We start from the raw sequence: 14,356 nt of genomic DNA on the forward strand, positions 1-14,356 counted from the left end.
AATAGTTTGTTAGGGTTGTGCTGTTTACAATATATTTTACGGTGGATGTTCTCAGCCTTGAGCATTTATATATTTACCGGTAAGATTTTATTTGTAAATTATACATTTTAAGGAAATTTCTATACATCTTAAACTCTCAAAATATTTTTTGAAAGAGGTAAATGCTATTTTATTTGCTTTTCTTCTAAAATATTTCAAGTATGACATATCTGGTGGCAACACTACTGTTTTATATATGGAAAAGGTAAGGCATTGAGATTAACTTTCTCATACTCACAAAATGGGCTGTGTGTGGTGCTGAAAATAAGACCGGGTGTCCTGACTTTCAGTTTGTTCTCTGTGTTTTAGACCAGACAGTTCATTTAAAGTTTTATTGATCCAATAATCTGTTTATAAGTTTAAGCTTCATTTTTTTCCTGTCCATTATAACATAGAAAAGCACGTTTATGTCCCCAGAGAAATTTAGTGAAACGCAGCAACTTTGTTTTTCACTCTTGACATTAAATGTACATGCTGTTAACTTTTTTTTGTCTTATGATTGAATGTTTCAGGTTTTCCTCCTCCACCAGGGGCTCCACCTCCGTCTCTTATACCAACAATAGAAAGGTAAATTGGTGTGGATATTGTAAATTTCTGATAGTCTTTGACAGAAGAATCACATATCTTGTGATATTCTCAAAGATTTAATTTTATAAACATAGCACCTGTCTTTTAATTCATAAACGTAGATCTATGTTAGTTACTTTTATAAAAGGTGTTAGACTTATAGTCTGATATCAAAACAGGGCAAAGAAAACAAAAATCATAATTTTTTGAAATAATATCTTGCTTTGATATCTGACACACTGATTAAAGAAACCCCTAGATTGTTCAAAACTTGGTTACTGTCAGTTTTGTGGGAAATACAAACATAGATTACTGGAAATCATGTATAATGCGGAAATCATGTATAATGCATGTCTCTTTGGGGATTAGGTAAAGACAGCTATTATCGGACCATAGTAAAGAAAGCTGCTTTTATTCCTTGCTACTCTGCTGCATCTTAGCTTCCATGAGGAAGGATTGGATCCATTCTGCATGGCAATAGCCTTATTTTTTATACTCTGTACTTATGGTTTAGTTAGCTGGAATGCTGTACAAAAGAATATTTTTCCTAATGGGTGACAGTATGGTGTTTAACAGCATAAGGTTTGGAATCACACAATGTTGCTAGGTAAAATTTACAACTTCTTTGAGACCCAGTTTCCTTTTTTTACCAGAGGGATTGATAGAGTTGTGAAGATTAAAGTGGTTAGTGAATATAAAGTGCCAACAGAATTCTTGGCAGGTGGAAATCACTAATAAACAGGAGCTATTGTTATTTCTTTTTATGTGGCAAACTTTATAAAAATAGTGTATTTGTGAAAAAATGATTCAAATGATGTAAAAAGACAAAAATTGTGAGAACTTTACATTAATAGCATCAAACTATGCATATGGTTTTCAGAAGAAATAAAACTCAGAAAAGTGTAAATGTGAGAACATGAGGATTTAGTTTTATTAAGTCTCTGTTAAACATATATTTGTTTTCTCAATCATTAGAAAGTATTTGTTGATTTATTATTATTTGTTATAGTGTGGCTAAATTACTCATTTATAACCATTAAAGCGAATTTTTTTAAGACTAAAATTTAAATCTCAAATATTCTGTTAACTTCACTGTTTTTCTGTTATTTTACCTGTGAGTCAAGTTGAGTTGATTGGATTATTCATGTTAAATACCCATAGTACTCACAAGTGTGTGTTTGTGTGTGTATATATATATATATATATTTTTTAATTAGGTTTATTATTTTTGAGGTTAAAAAGCCTATGCTTTAGTATTAAAAAACAAAATTACAGAATTAAATTTTATCACTAAATGGTGTTTGAATAAAAGTTATAATTTTGCCTTGATGATTTTCCATTTGCACCAAACTATTAAAAGTTCAGAACTTACATAAAAATACATTTTTTTTCTTCAACAGTGGACATTCCTCTGGTTATGATAGTCGTTCTGCACGAGCATTTCCATATGGCAATGGTAAGTTGCCCAGGTTCAGTTTGAGTCAGTAAAGTACTTAAATATTTTTAAAGTAATAAAAACATGCTTTCGTGGTTTAAAATAACATCTTACAGAGTAATTAAAAAGTATTAACTAAAGGAATAACTGTAGAATCTGCCAGGTTACTTAATAGAATAGTTTTTATTTGTTTATCAACTATACTTCCAAAATTTAATAAATGGTGACACAACAGGGATATTTGTACCTTGCCTTTTCCTAAAAAGGTTTAGGATTTATCACCAATTTGTCTCCGTCTTCGTTGTCTATAATATTTCTGTTTTCTTCTACTCATAGCATCCAACTAACCTTGTTTTCTTCTTTTCCTCTCACTGGTTTAATTTCACTTCTAAATCATTTGTAGGTTCTCTTCCATGTTCACTCTTCAGAACTTTATTTATTCCAAGGTCTTCTGGTATCACTTTTTTCTTAGATCTTTTTATTACTCATTCATTTATTTTAAAAATGCTGCACATTATCCAAGTTTTAAGGATACAGTAAGCTAGATATAGTGCTTATCCTCATCTAAGAGGCCAGTGATGAGATGGTCAGGTGAAGATGGGAGCACAGCAGAGGGCCCTCCCACTCTTGAGGGTACATCAGTGGATGATTTCACTCTCAAGCTGTTCAAAGACATGGTGGTGACAGAGGACATAGTAGGCTTTATGAACTGAAAGAAATGGGGTGTAGTTGGAGTGTAGAGAGTGTGTGTGTGATCATGCAGGGCTTTATAGTCATGATACGGAGTTTGGACCTTATTCAGAGCTGTGAGAAGCCAGTTAGTTTTATGTTGAGTTGTGAAATTGCTATGTTTACATTTTGAAAATGCTCCACTCTGTGAGGAAATTGTGGATTTGTAGGGTGGGTAGAAAGATGGGGATGGCAGAGATTCCTTCTTGGATTAGGAGAACAAGAAGCTGTTGAGTAAGTTGGGGAATGAAAAATAATTTTCTTTCTACCCTTCATAGTTCTTAGGATGGACCCCTAAGAGAGCTTATATAGCATCTTCAACAATGAACTGTAACTTTTTAGAGAAGTGTCAAGACAAAGGAAAAGGATTTTGAGTCTCTAGGGTCTCACATGCTGCATAATGACATTTTGGTCAGTGGTAGACCACATGTATGATGGTGGCTGTACCATGTAGTATAGGTGTGTAGTAGGCTATACTATCTAAGTACACTCAGTGATGTTCACACAACTATAAAATCACCTAATGACACATTTCTCCGAATGTATCCATCATTAAGCCACACACGACTGTAGTAGATAAAGGCTAGTTAGTCAGATTTGCCGTGTAGTTTCCTCTGGTGCATTCTCCAGGCTGATAAGGACCTAGAGTTGCCTTCAGTGATCAATCTTTGTCCTTCGTGGCAGAGAGTAGAGGAGGAACACTTTTGCCTTGATAAATTTATGTCTTTATATGCTTTTAGGTAAATAGGGGAGGGCAGAGAGCTTTTCTTATTTCTGCTTCTTTTCAGTTGCCTTCAGCATAAAATAATCCTTATGCCAAAGAGGCATGTTTTGGTGTAGCATATTCTGGTCTCCTAAGGGAGTAATTCAGGGAAAATATTATGATATCCTGTACTCAGTACAATTGAGAACGGAGAAAGTTGAATGGATTCCAAAGGCACTTACATGGTAAAATCTGTAAGTCTTGGTGATAGATCAGAAATGGGTACCAGTCATTGTATTTCTAGGTATCTGTATCATGGTGTTATACTGCTTTTCAGACCCAACTTGTTCTAAGCTGCATTTGTCATTCTTTCACTTCAATAGGTAGTGTTTGTGTTGATTTACTTGTTTCAGTGACTGTATAGTCCTTCCCCTTTCCCCCCCTTTTTTTGCTAGGCAGCTAGGAAGTCATACCCCTAAGTTGGAATTTTGCTTCTCCCTCTCACTATTTATGTGTCTTTTATGGATCTTCAGCCATTAAATGGAGAGCATAATTCTGTCTCATAAGTTAAAGTTCAGTTGAGAATACAGTGAAGCACCTTAGTCCTGCTATTTAAGTAAACACTCAAATGTTAGCTGTTATTTTTATGATTACAGGTTGAGTATCCCTTAACTGCAATGCTTGGGACCAAAAGTGTTTTAGATTTTGGATTTTTTTGGATTTAGGAATATTTATTGGTTCACCATCCCTAATCTGAAAATCTGAACTCTGAAATCCTCCAGTGAACATTTCCTGTAGTTATAATGTTAGTGCTCAAAAAGTTTTGGATTTTGGAGCATTTTAGATTTGGAGTTTTTGGATGAGGGATACTCAACCTACATCACCACCATCTCCCAACAAGCTCCAAGTTCCCTCTCTTTTCTGCACTCTGTGGCAGTATAGCATCATCGTGAAAGCATGGCCCTGCAGTTAGACAGTGTGGGTTTGGGTCTAGGGTTCATCTTACCTTAGTAGCTTTGGATAAGTTAACTTAAACTTTTTTTCTTCCTTATTTGTTTCAATACAGATGAATATGAGGAATAGCCTATATCAGAAAGAGTAATTCTTTTTTTTTTTTTTTTGACTGGTAAGGGGATTGTAACCCCTAGCTCAGTGTTATCTGCACCACACTCAGCCAGTGAGCACACCGGCCATCCCTATATAGGATCCGAACCCACGTCCTTGGCGCTATCAGCGCTGCACTCTCCCGAGTGAGGCACGGGGCCAGCCCAGAAAGAGTAATTCTTGAGATTACCTACCCCAGTCTTGTTGTGGAAGGTTTTATTTTTTTAAAAAAACACTAATTGAGCATTAACTTTTTCTCAAAGTAATATATGCACATTTTTTAATCAAAAAGCAAGAGTCTACTGCTTACTCTTTATCATTCCCAACTCTTCTCTCAGAGTTATTTTGTGTGTGTGTTTTGTTTTATTTTGGTTTTTGGCGGTAGCCCGGTATGGGGATCCAAACCCTTGACCTTGGTGTTATAACATGCACTCTAACCAGCTGAGCTAACTGGCCAGACTGCATTTTATTTTTTATTTTATTTTATTTTTTTAATGAAGGCCTTCTTTAGTAATAACAGTTATAGAGCATGTTGCAAGAATTGAGTAGAGAAAAGTTAGGACCTTTCTTCATCCTGGTCAAAGCCCTAGAATGAAGATGATAAAAATAGCTTCTTTATTGGTGATTCTGTTTTACCTTTGTTTGTTTTACTAATTTTAGAATTTTGTAATTCATTCTCAAACACCACTAGGTAAATTATAGATGGAAATATTAATTTTTCTGATGTGCATATGAAGACTGCTTATTAAGTAAGGCCTAGTTAAATAATCTTTGCAGGAATATTAAAGAACTGCAGAGACAGCATTTCTAAGGGTTTGTTTTTAGTTCTTTGGATGGTCTCCATTGGCATTTCTACATACTCTTATCACCTTATTTCTTGATTTTATAACTTTAGGTACCATCTGTTATTTTCCTACTATGGTAGATGTGTATTTTGCTCACTTATTATCACTACCCCTCTCCTTTCTCCACCGGTAAATTATATCACTATTTTTCTTCCTGTTATTATTTATATGCTTGCCTTGTTTCATGTACCATCAATCTCTATTGTGTAAAATGAGAATATTAGTGCATCTTTCCAAGCCTTTGCCCCATCTTCCCCCTCTGCCTCCCATTTTTGATCAGCTGTCCTTCTACTAATAAAATTTACATTCAGTCCTGTAACTAAAATTATCTGTGTTGTGACAGATTTTTTAAGCTGCACAATAAACAGTATCTACATTATTATGACCATGTAAATATTATGTACTATAGAGAGAATTATAATACCTAAGCCCCTCAAAGGAGAAAGATCCTATGGCAAATGAATTCAAGTACCATTTTTTTCTTATACTTAATTGTGTAAGGTCATACCACATTTTAGTTGGGTTAATACTTGGGCCATGACTTTTTCCACCTCAAGTACATGAAGATATTCTTTTATACTTTTTTTCCCCTAAAAAAAAGTGGTCAAGTTTGGCTTTTCACATTCAAGTCCTCATGCCATCTGGAATTAATTTTTGCTTGTGGTATAAAAATTAAAGATCTAATTGTCCCAGCATCATTTACTAAATAGTGTGTCCTTCCTGAGGGGTCTACAATGTCATCTCCATCATATATCAAATTTCCACGTATGTACGAATCTGTTTGGGGACTTTTTCTAGATTACTCAGTTGGTTAATTTGACTTTCTATGCTAATAATGCCATAATATCTTAATTATGAGTTTTATAGTAAATCTGATATCTGGTACAGCAAAATCTATCTACCTTATTCTCTAGAAGCATTCTTGGACCACTGCTTTTACATAGGCATTTTAGAATTAGCTTGGCAAGTTCTTTGAAAAACTCTGTTGAGATTTCGATTAATAATTACATTTATATAGTGCTTACTATGCAACACTATTCTAAGCAGTTTGTCATTATCACATGAATTAATGTAAACAGCCTTTTATAAAGTTGGTATACTGTTATCTTCATTTTACAGGCAAGGAAATTGGAAACAGCCAGATTAAATAATTTCCCAATATCACACAATAAGTGGTAGAGTCAAGATTTGAACCCATGCATCCTGGCTCTAGAATCCTTGTTTTTATTATTCTGTATTAGAATTGTATTAATGCTCTAGCTCAGTCTTTGTGGAATTCATACCTTTATAGCATTGAGTCTGTGAGTATTATAGTAAACAAGGACTATTTCTCCATTTACAGAGATTTTTTAAAAAATATGTTTCAGTAAGCTGCTATAATTATCTGAATACACTTCTTGCACATCTTTGGTTAGATTTAGTCTTTAGGTATCTAATGTTTTCGTTGCTGTTGTAAGTGGTATATTTATTTGAACTATGTGTTCTGTTTATGTTTGCTTATGTTTAGAAATAGAATTGGTTGGTTGGTAGTTTTACTGATCTTATAGCCATTTACTTTGCTGAACTTGCATTATAATTTATGTGTAAATTCTATTCAGGTAGTAATATCACCTGCAGATAATGACTTTTCAGATCCTTATTCGTCCCTTTTTTGTTTTGTTTTGTTTGGTTACATTGGCAAGTACCTATACATAATGTTGAACTGAAAGTGGACTTGTTGTCTTGTTTCTTTTTTCCTTTTTAAAGGAAATGCTTCTAGATTTTTAGTTAGGTTTTTGATAGAATCCTACATCAGATTAAGGAAATTCTTTTCCTTTCCTAATTTTCTAAGGGCTTTTAAACTGAATTGATACTGAATTTTATCAAATGCTTTCTGAGTATATCATAATTGTTTTTCTTCTCAGTGTGGCAAATTACATTTCTACATTTCTCTAAAATCAAGCTCCTGTTGAGTTGCTGAGATAAACCTAACTTGGTTGCTTTTTTTTTTTTTTTTTTTTTTTTTTGGTTTTTTAATAAACACTAATTGTTTGCTAATATTTATTCAGGATTTTGACATCTAAGTTTATATGTAAGGTTGGCTTATGATTCCCCTTTATTTGTACTATTCTCTCCTGGTTTTGGTATCAAGGTTATACCAGCCACATGGAATAAGTTAGAGAATAATCTCTCTTTTTTTTATTCTCTGAAAGTTTGTGTAATAATGGAATGGTCTGTACCTTATAAGTTAAGAGAACTCACTTGTAAAAGCCCTGTGGCCTTGTGGGATATTAAATTACTGATTTAATTTCTTTAATAGTTATGAGACTATTCAAGATTTCTTTTTCTTCTTGAGTCATTTTCTTTTATTCCCTAAAGTTTCCTTTTTAAGGAATTAATATATTATTAGCTAAGCTTTTAAGTGCATTGGTGTAAGGTGTGTAATCTTATTGCTTGATCTCTGCAGTGTCTGTAGTTCTAGTTCCTCTTTGGTTCTGATACTGTTCTCTTTTTTCTTAGTCTTGTCAGATGATTGTTGAGTTTTATTTGTCTAGTCTTCAAGAAAACCAACTTTCAGCTCTTTTCTGTTGTATAGCAAAATTCTATCTACTTGATTTCTACTCTTTATCTCTCTTGTGTTGGATTATTCTGTTCCTTTTCTAAGTTCTTCAATTGGAAAGTTAGCTCATTAATTTTCAGTCTTGTCTTCTTTCTTTTCTTTTTTTTTTTAATTTAATTTAATTTAATTTAATTTAATTTTTTGGTGGCTGGCCGGTTTGGGGGTCTGAACCCTTGACCTTGGTGGTGTTACAAGGCTGTGCTCTAACCAATTGGGCTAACTGGCCAACCCTTCTGTCTTTTCTAATGTAGTGTTTTAAGACTAAATTTCTTACCAGAACATTTTGCATCCCTAAACTTGTGATATGTCATATTTTTGTCTGTTTAGTTCCTACTGATTTAAATTTATGATTTTTTTAACTTATGAGTTTTCTGATATGTGTTTTTAATTTTAAATGGATGGGGATTAGTTTCTCATAACTTAAATTGGACTTCTAACTTAAATTGCATGGTGGTCAGAGAACATAGTGTCTACTATACTCATCCTTCGTCTGCTTAATCTGTCAGTAATTGAAAGAAGTATGTTAATTTCCTGTGATCATGGTATATTTTTCTGTTTCTACCTGTATTTCTATTAGTTTTTACTCCCTAAAAATTAAGGCGTTCTTAGATACCTGGAAGTTTAAATTTATTCTGTCATCTTGGTGAATGGCGTCTTTCATCTTCATGTAGTCACTATTTTCCAGGTAATGCTTTTTGTATGAGTCTGCTCTATCATTAATATGGCTACTCATTTGGAGACTGGAGGTGTTAGTATTTTCCTTGTTTGTTTTTTCCTTTCATCTTTTTCCTGTCAAACCTTTATGTGTGTTTTTAATGTCTGTTATAATCAGAATATAGTTAGATTTTTAAAAAAGTTCATACCAACAATCTGTCTTTTAACTGATTATTTATTGTGATTGTTGAGCTATTTGAACTTGTCTCCCCACCCCCATTCTTTCCAAATCTTTTTGAATTGACTGAGTTTTTTGGTTCATTTGTTAAAATTCTATTTTTCCCTATATTGTTTTGATATTATACATTTTATTTCTATTTTTTTGAAACTTACTATGCATACTTAGAATATAGTTAAATAAAATCCCCCTTCTCCATCAATACATAGACCTTAGACCTTAGACCTTTCTTCTAACTTGTATCCTATTATGATTTACTATTTTTATTTTTTCTTTAAAAAAAAAAAAACCACTACTATTGGACAGCATACTTTTTTTGGTTTGGATTTGCATATATGATTACTATTTATTTGCTTAACCAGTCCTTCTTTTCATGGGTAATTTACCTTCATTCTAGGGTAATTTTCCTTTTTCTCTAAGTATGAATGATAGAAGTTCTTTTAGTCAAGTCTATTGGTTATGTAAGTTTTGTTTATTTTTTTGTCTGTAAATGCCTTTGTTTTATTCTTAAAATGTAATTTTGTTGAGTACACCTTTCTAGATTGATAGTTATTTTCTGTCAACACTTTGAAAATGTCCCAGTGTATTCTGGTTTCCATTTTTTATCTTGGGAAATTTGTGGTCAATCTAATTCTGGTTCTTGTTCACCTTTCAAAATGAAGAGTCTTTGTATATGTTTGGTCTTTAAGATTTGTTTCTGGATTGTCCCCCAGTACTGTGGGTATTCACCATATGATATTACTCTTTTCTATTTATAAATAAGTTTCTGTTTTTAATCTAATGACGTCTTTTTGGTGGGAGTTTTATCTTTTGTTTATGTGTGTGTGCATCTTTTTCTTTTGCTTTTCAAGTACCAAAACCTTTGTTTTTTAATTACTGTGTTTTTTTCTTAGTTGCTTTTCCCCATCTTCCTGGTTCTGCTCCTTCATGGCCTAGTCTTGTGGACACCAGCAAGCAGTGGGACTACTATGCAAGGAGAGAGAAAGACCGAGATAGAGAAAGAGACAGAGACAGAGAGCGAGATCGTGATCGGGACAGAGAAAGAGAACGCACCAGAGAGAGAGAGAGAGAGCGTGATCACAGTCCTACACCAAGTGTTTTCAACAGGTTTGTTGGGTGTGCAGGAATTTTTACACATGTATTTCATATACACTTTCACATTTATATTTGGTAAGAGGAAGTGAATTCTTACTGCAGAACTTGATAGGAAAGAAGACTAAAGTGAATTTTTTTGTTAGAGTTCATAAATTTTCTTTTCATAAATAATACAATGTTTATAGAAGATTTAAGGCTAAATTTCTCTGATTCTTCTATTTCAAATACACACAAGCATAGCTACTGAATTTTTATTAAAACTTAAAAGTGTTAATGGATAAACCGCGTTTGATTTTCAGGTTGCTGAACTATAGGGCATCGGGAGTCAATGTTTACCTAAATTTGACTAAAAGATTAAGGCTAGAGAGGCAAAAGGTAGAGGAATTTTGTGTTCTGAATTATCCCAAGAAAAAATCATGCCATAGAAAATCCAGGTGAAGTATAAGTCAAGGCCATTTATTTCTAAAGACTGACATTTTAGCAATGTAGCATGTAGTATGTGTTGTATGATCAATTATGGGGTCGTTGTTTTGAAAATTACAGACCGGTTTCAACATCTGTTATTTAGGCAGGTTAATTGTGAGCCAGAAGGGAGGCTGTTCGTCCTAGGATGTTTGAAATGAGCTCTAATGATTTCCAGGCTTAGAGAAACCTTTGTGCTACAGCCATTTATCAGAAAAGGGGATGGAAAGGAGAGTCTTTATATTTTGTGTGCAGGACCAAATCTTTCACCATCTGTTGTAAGCTTCCTATCATATGGCTGCTTTCAGTATCTAAAGGCCTCAAAGTTAACAAGACTTGGTTTTAGGGTAAGAGAGAAAAGAAAGGGTTACAAATGACAAATTATGAGATAATTAATCTTAATGATTTTTATGTAAATTTAGTCAGTACAAAGAGAACCTCATTTTTTCAGAGGAGTTAACTATAATATTCATTTGCTGCTATGGTATTAGTTTATTTTTACTTCAGAGCATAGTTCTTACAAGGTCAATAACCTTTACAAAAAATGTTCTGCTTCTGAAAAACTAACCATTAAATTCACTGAAGACAGCCATTTATTGAGTGTGAACTCTTGTACCAAGCACTTTATAAATATTTTTGTCAGTTCTACAAAAACCCTGGAAAAGATTGTTGCCAGTTTGACAGATGAGAAAGCTGAGGTTTAAAGAACTTGAGTAACAGCCTTGGTCACTCATTTAGTAAGTGGCAAAATCAGGATGTGATTCTGGGTATACTGCGCCTATACTCTTTCCACTACTCTATACGGCCCCTATGGTACATTGCCTTTCAGATGTTAGGTTGTAGAAGGTGTTGACTTCTATACTAAACCAAAAACAAGAAAGAAAAATAAAAATAAGAGACTTGAAGGATTAAGATAAATAGGGAGAGAGGAATATCAGTTAAGGGACATGAATGGAGTATAGATCTAAGGAGGTAAAGACAGACCACCATCTCAAGCTAGCCATCACTCCTCGTTACAAGTCTGTGTAATTCTGTCCACAATCAGAAAGCCATGTGAATATCACAAGCCATATGTCTCCCCCCCACACACCCACACAAACATATATAGTAGTATGATGTAATTGAGATGTCAGAACACAAGTAGTGTATGTCTAATCTGTGCGCGTTTTATATGGATATTGTAGAATTTCCTGTGATGTTTCCCTGTTCTTCATTTTTATACCTCTCCACTAGATGAATATATTCTTTCAATAATGGATAAAGGTTTAAGAACCTCCATGTAGCCATTATGAGCCACGTATTTTTAGAATCTTAACTGTGTGCCCAAGACTTTACACATAATATAAGAATTTTGATTAGAAATCTGAGTTACACAAATAGGCTTTTAATTCTAAAAGGAGCAAAAGAAAATGAAGCTGCCGATAAAAATTTAAGTTAGTTACAGATTCCACTTTTTCAAGTAAAAAAAAGCATTTTTTTTTTTTTTTGGACCTGTGAGAGGATTGCAACCCTTGGCATGGTGTGGTCTGCACCACGCTCAGCCAGTGAGCACACAGGCCATCCCTATATAGGATCCGAACCCGTGGCCTCGGCATTCCCCGTGCCGTACTCTCCCTATTGAGCCATGGGGCGGCCCAATAAAAGCATTTTTATATAAAATCTCTAGTTACCCCATAACAACCATGAAAGCACAGAACAAAGTTGGTCATTTAACATGATGTGTAATTATTATATATTTTGTATTCTTATATTAGATCTAATACTAATCTGGAAGCATTGTTTTCCTCTCAATTCAACGAATATTTGTTTCCCACCTATTCTGTGTAAGATACTAACATGTGGGGCTTCTGGTTTGGACTTTAGATCATATCTCTTTACCGTTTGAAATCATTCAGAATTAACAGTTCAGTTGTCTCAAGAAAACTTGTTTCTATTTTAATTTTAGTGATGAAGAGCGATACAGATATAGGGAATATGCAGAAAGAGGTTATGAGCGTCACAGAGCAAGCCGAGAGAAAGAAGAACGACATAGAGAAAGACGACACAGAGAGAAAGAGGAAACCAGACACAAGTCATCTCGAAGGTTTGCTCTTTAATAAAATAGTAAATTGATCTGAAGCTAAGAGAGAAATTGACTTCAGGAATTGAAAGCAAACATTTCCAAATAACCAGTAGAACAACATACATGTTCCTTATTGGTAGATTCGGAATAATTTGTGTAAATAGTTGATTCCTCATGAGGCATCAACAAGATTTTTAAATCTAACAAGACTACATTTAGTATCCCAAAAGCACAATTAGCATGAAATAAAAAATAATATATGAGAGATTTTGACTTACTACATTACCTCATTGGGAGAGGTGGAATTTTGGCCTATATAGAGAGCCAATCTTTAATAATAAATATTTTTAAACAAAGCAATATTTGGCTTAATTAAAGAAAATTCAGTCTTCGTAGTCTCAAAAAAAAAAAAAAAATCAACATTGAATTTTAATACCTATTGTTTACCAGCAATCAACCCTATGAAGTATTTCCTGTTCTCATTTAGTGCTTCAGTTTCTAATTTGCAATTAGGCTCTCATATTAAGTTTATGGGCATTGGGAATCTGGGATAATATCAGTTAAGGTGACACTACAATGTAAATATAATCTTTGCATGAAAGTCACATAAAAACTGATTACTCCCCAAAATGTTTGTAAGGAAGAGAATGGATTAACTTATTTTAAACCCAGTGTTAGACTGAGAATTTACTTAGAGTGGGTTGATTTTTGTCACTAATTATGTATTTAAACATTTTAATACAGAACACACCTTTCTTTTTCTTCAGTAATAGTAGACGTCGCCATGAAAGTGAAGAAGGAGACAGTCATAGGAGACACAAGCACAAAAAATCTAAAAGAAGCAAAGAAGGAAAAGAAGCTGGCAGTGAACCTGCTCCTGAACAGGAGAGCACTGAAGCTACCCCTGCAGAATAGGCATGGTTTGGGCCTTTTGTGTATATTAGTGCCAGAAGTTGATACTATAAATCTTGTTATTTTTCTGGATAATGTTTAAGAAATTTACCCTTAATCTTGTTCTGTTAGTATGAAAAGTTAACTTTTTTCTTTTTTAAAATAAAAGAGTGAATTTTTCATGTTAAGTTAAAAATCTTTGTCTTGTAATATTTAAAAAGTAAAAAGACAGGAATGATTTTACATCCAAAAAAGTAATGTGAATGAGTCACTTATGGAATTTAAAGAGCTGCAATAAACCATGTACATACACAGTATCTAATAAAGGTCAAGGTTTGACCTTGGCCATAGTTTTATTGTTAATTAGACACCAGTCTCTTAAGAGGCTGCACTACGAAAGGCACCAAAAGGCCCCTCTAAGTCTTGACATTGAAACTAGTCTTTATCATTACTGCTGTGGCACTCTTGCTTAGCACATTAAAGGACTCGTACACATTTTTGGTTTTTGTTTTGTTTTTTTGTTTTTTTACTTTTTTTTATTGGTTATTAATATTAATGAGATACAAGGCTGATTGTCACCCCTTGTGCCCTAGATGTGAAGGCCAGATCCTTACTGGAAGCATGCCCATTACCACAAATTGCGATTGTACCCTGTCTCCCCCACTCAATTATCCCCAACCTCTCTCCCCCTCCCCCTTTCCCCCACTCCACTTTGTATCCCTAGGTATGTTCTCTCCATCTGCAAATCCAGCACACCACTATGGTCTTTCTTTCCTTCCTTCTTTCTGTCTTAGCTCCCACTTCTGAGTGAGCACATACGGTATTTATCCCCCTTTGCTTTGCTTATTTCACTCAACATAAGTTTTTTCCAAGTTCATCCTTGTTGTTGCAAATGGGAGAATTTCCTTCTTTTTTATGGTGGAGTAGTCCATG

The 14,356-nt window shown here is 33.9% G+C and overlaps 1 protein-coding gene across 11 annotated transcripts in view; it reads left to right on the forward strand.

Annotated features, from left to right (window-relative positions):
* Nucleotides 1–13,574, forward strand: part of FIP1L1 (factor interacting with PAPOLA and CPSF1) — a 63,553-nt gene extending 49,979 nt beyond the window's left edge. For 8 of the 11 annotated variants that reach the window (XM_063107770.1, XM_063107767.1, XM_063107773.1 and 5 more), the window contains 5 exons: nt 552–606; nt 2,007–2,062; nt 9,807–10,020; nt 12,416–12,553; nt 13,300–13,571. In XM_063107770.1, the coding sequence (XP_062963840.1) occupies nt 552–606; nt 2,007–2,062; nt 9,807–10,020; nt 12,416–12,553; nt 13,300–13,447 (611 nt within the window). In that variant the 3' untranslated portion in view covers nt 13,448–13,571. Of the gene's footprint in view, nt 1–551; nt 607–2,006; nt 2,063–9,806; nt 10,021–12,415; nt 12,554–13,299 lie in introns of all 11 variants that reach the window. The other 3 variants (XM_063107777.1, XM_063107776.1, XM_063107778.1) reach the window with 3 other exon arrangements.
* The last annotated feature ends 782 nt before the right edge of the window (nt 13,575–14,356 follow it).

This window comes from Cynocephalus volans, chromosome 9, assembly GCF_027409185.1.
Source record: "Cynocephalus volans isolate mCynVol1 chromosome 9, mCynVol1.pri, whole genome shotgun sequence".
NCBI classification, from domain to species: domain Eukaryota; kingdom Metazoa; phylum Chordata; class Mammalia; order Dermoptera; family Cynocephalidae; genus Cynocephalus; species Cynocephalus volans.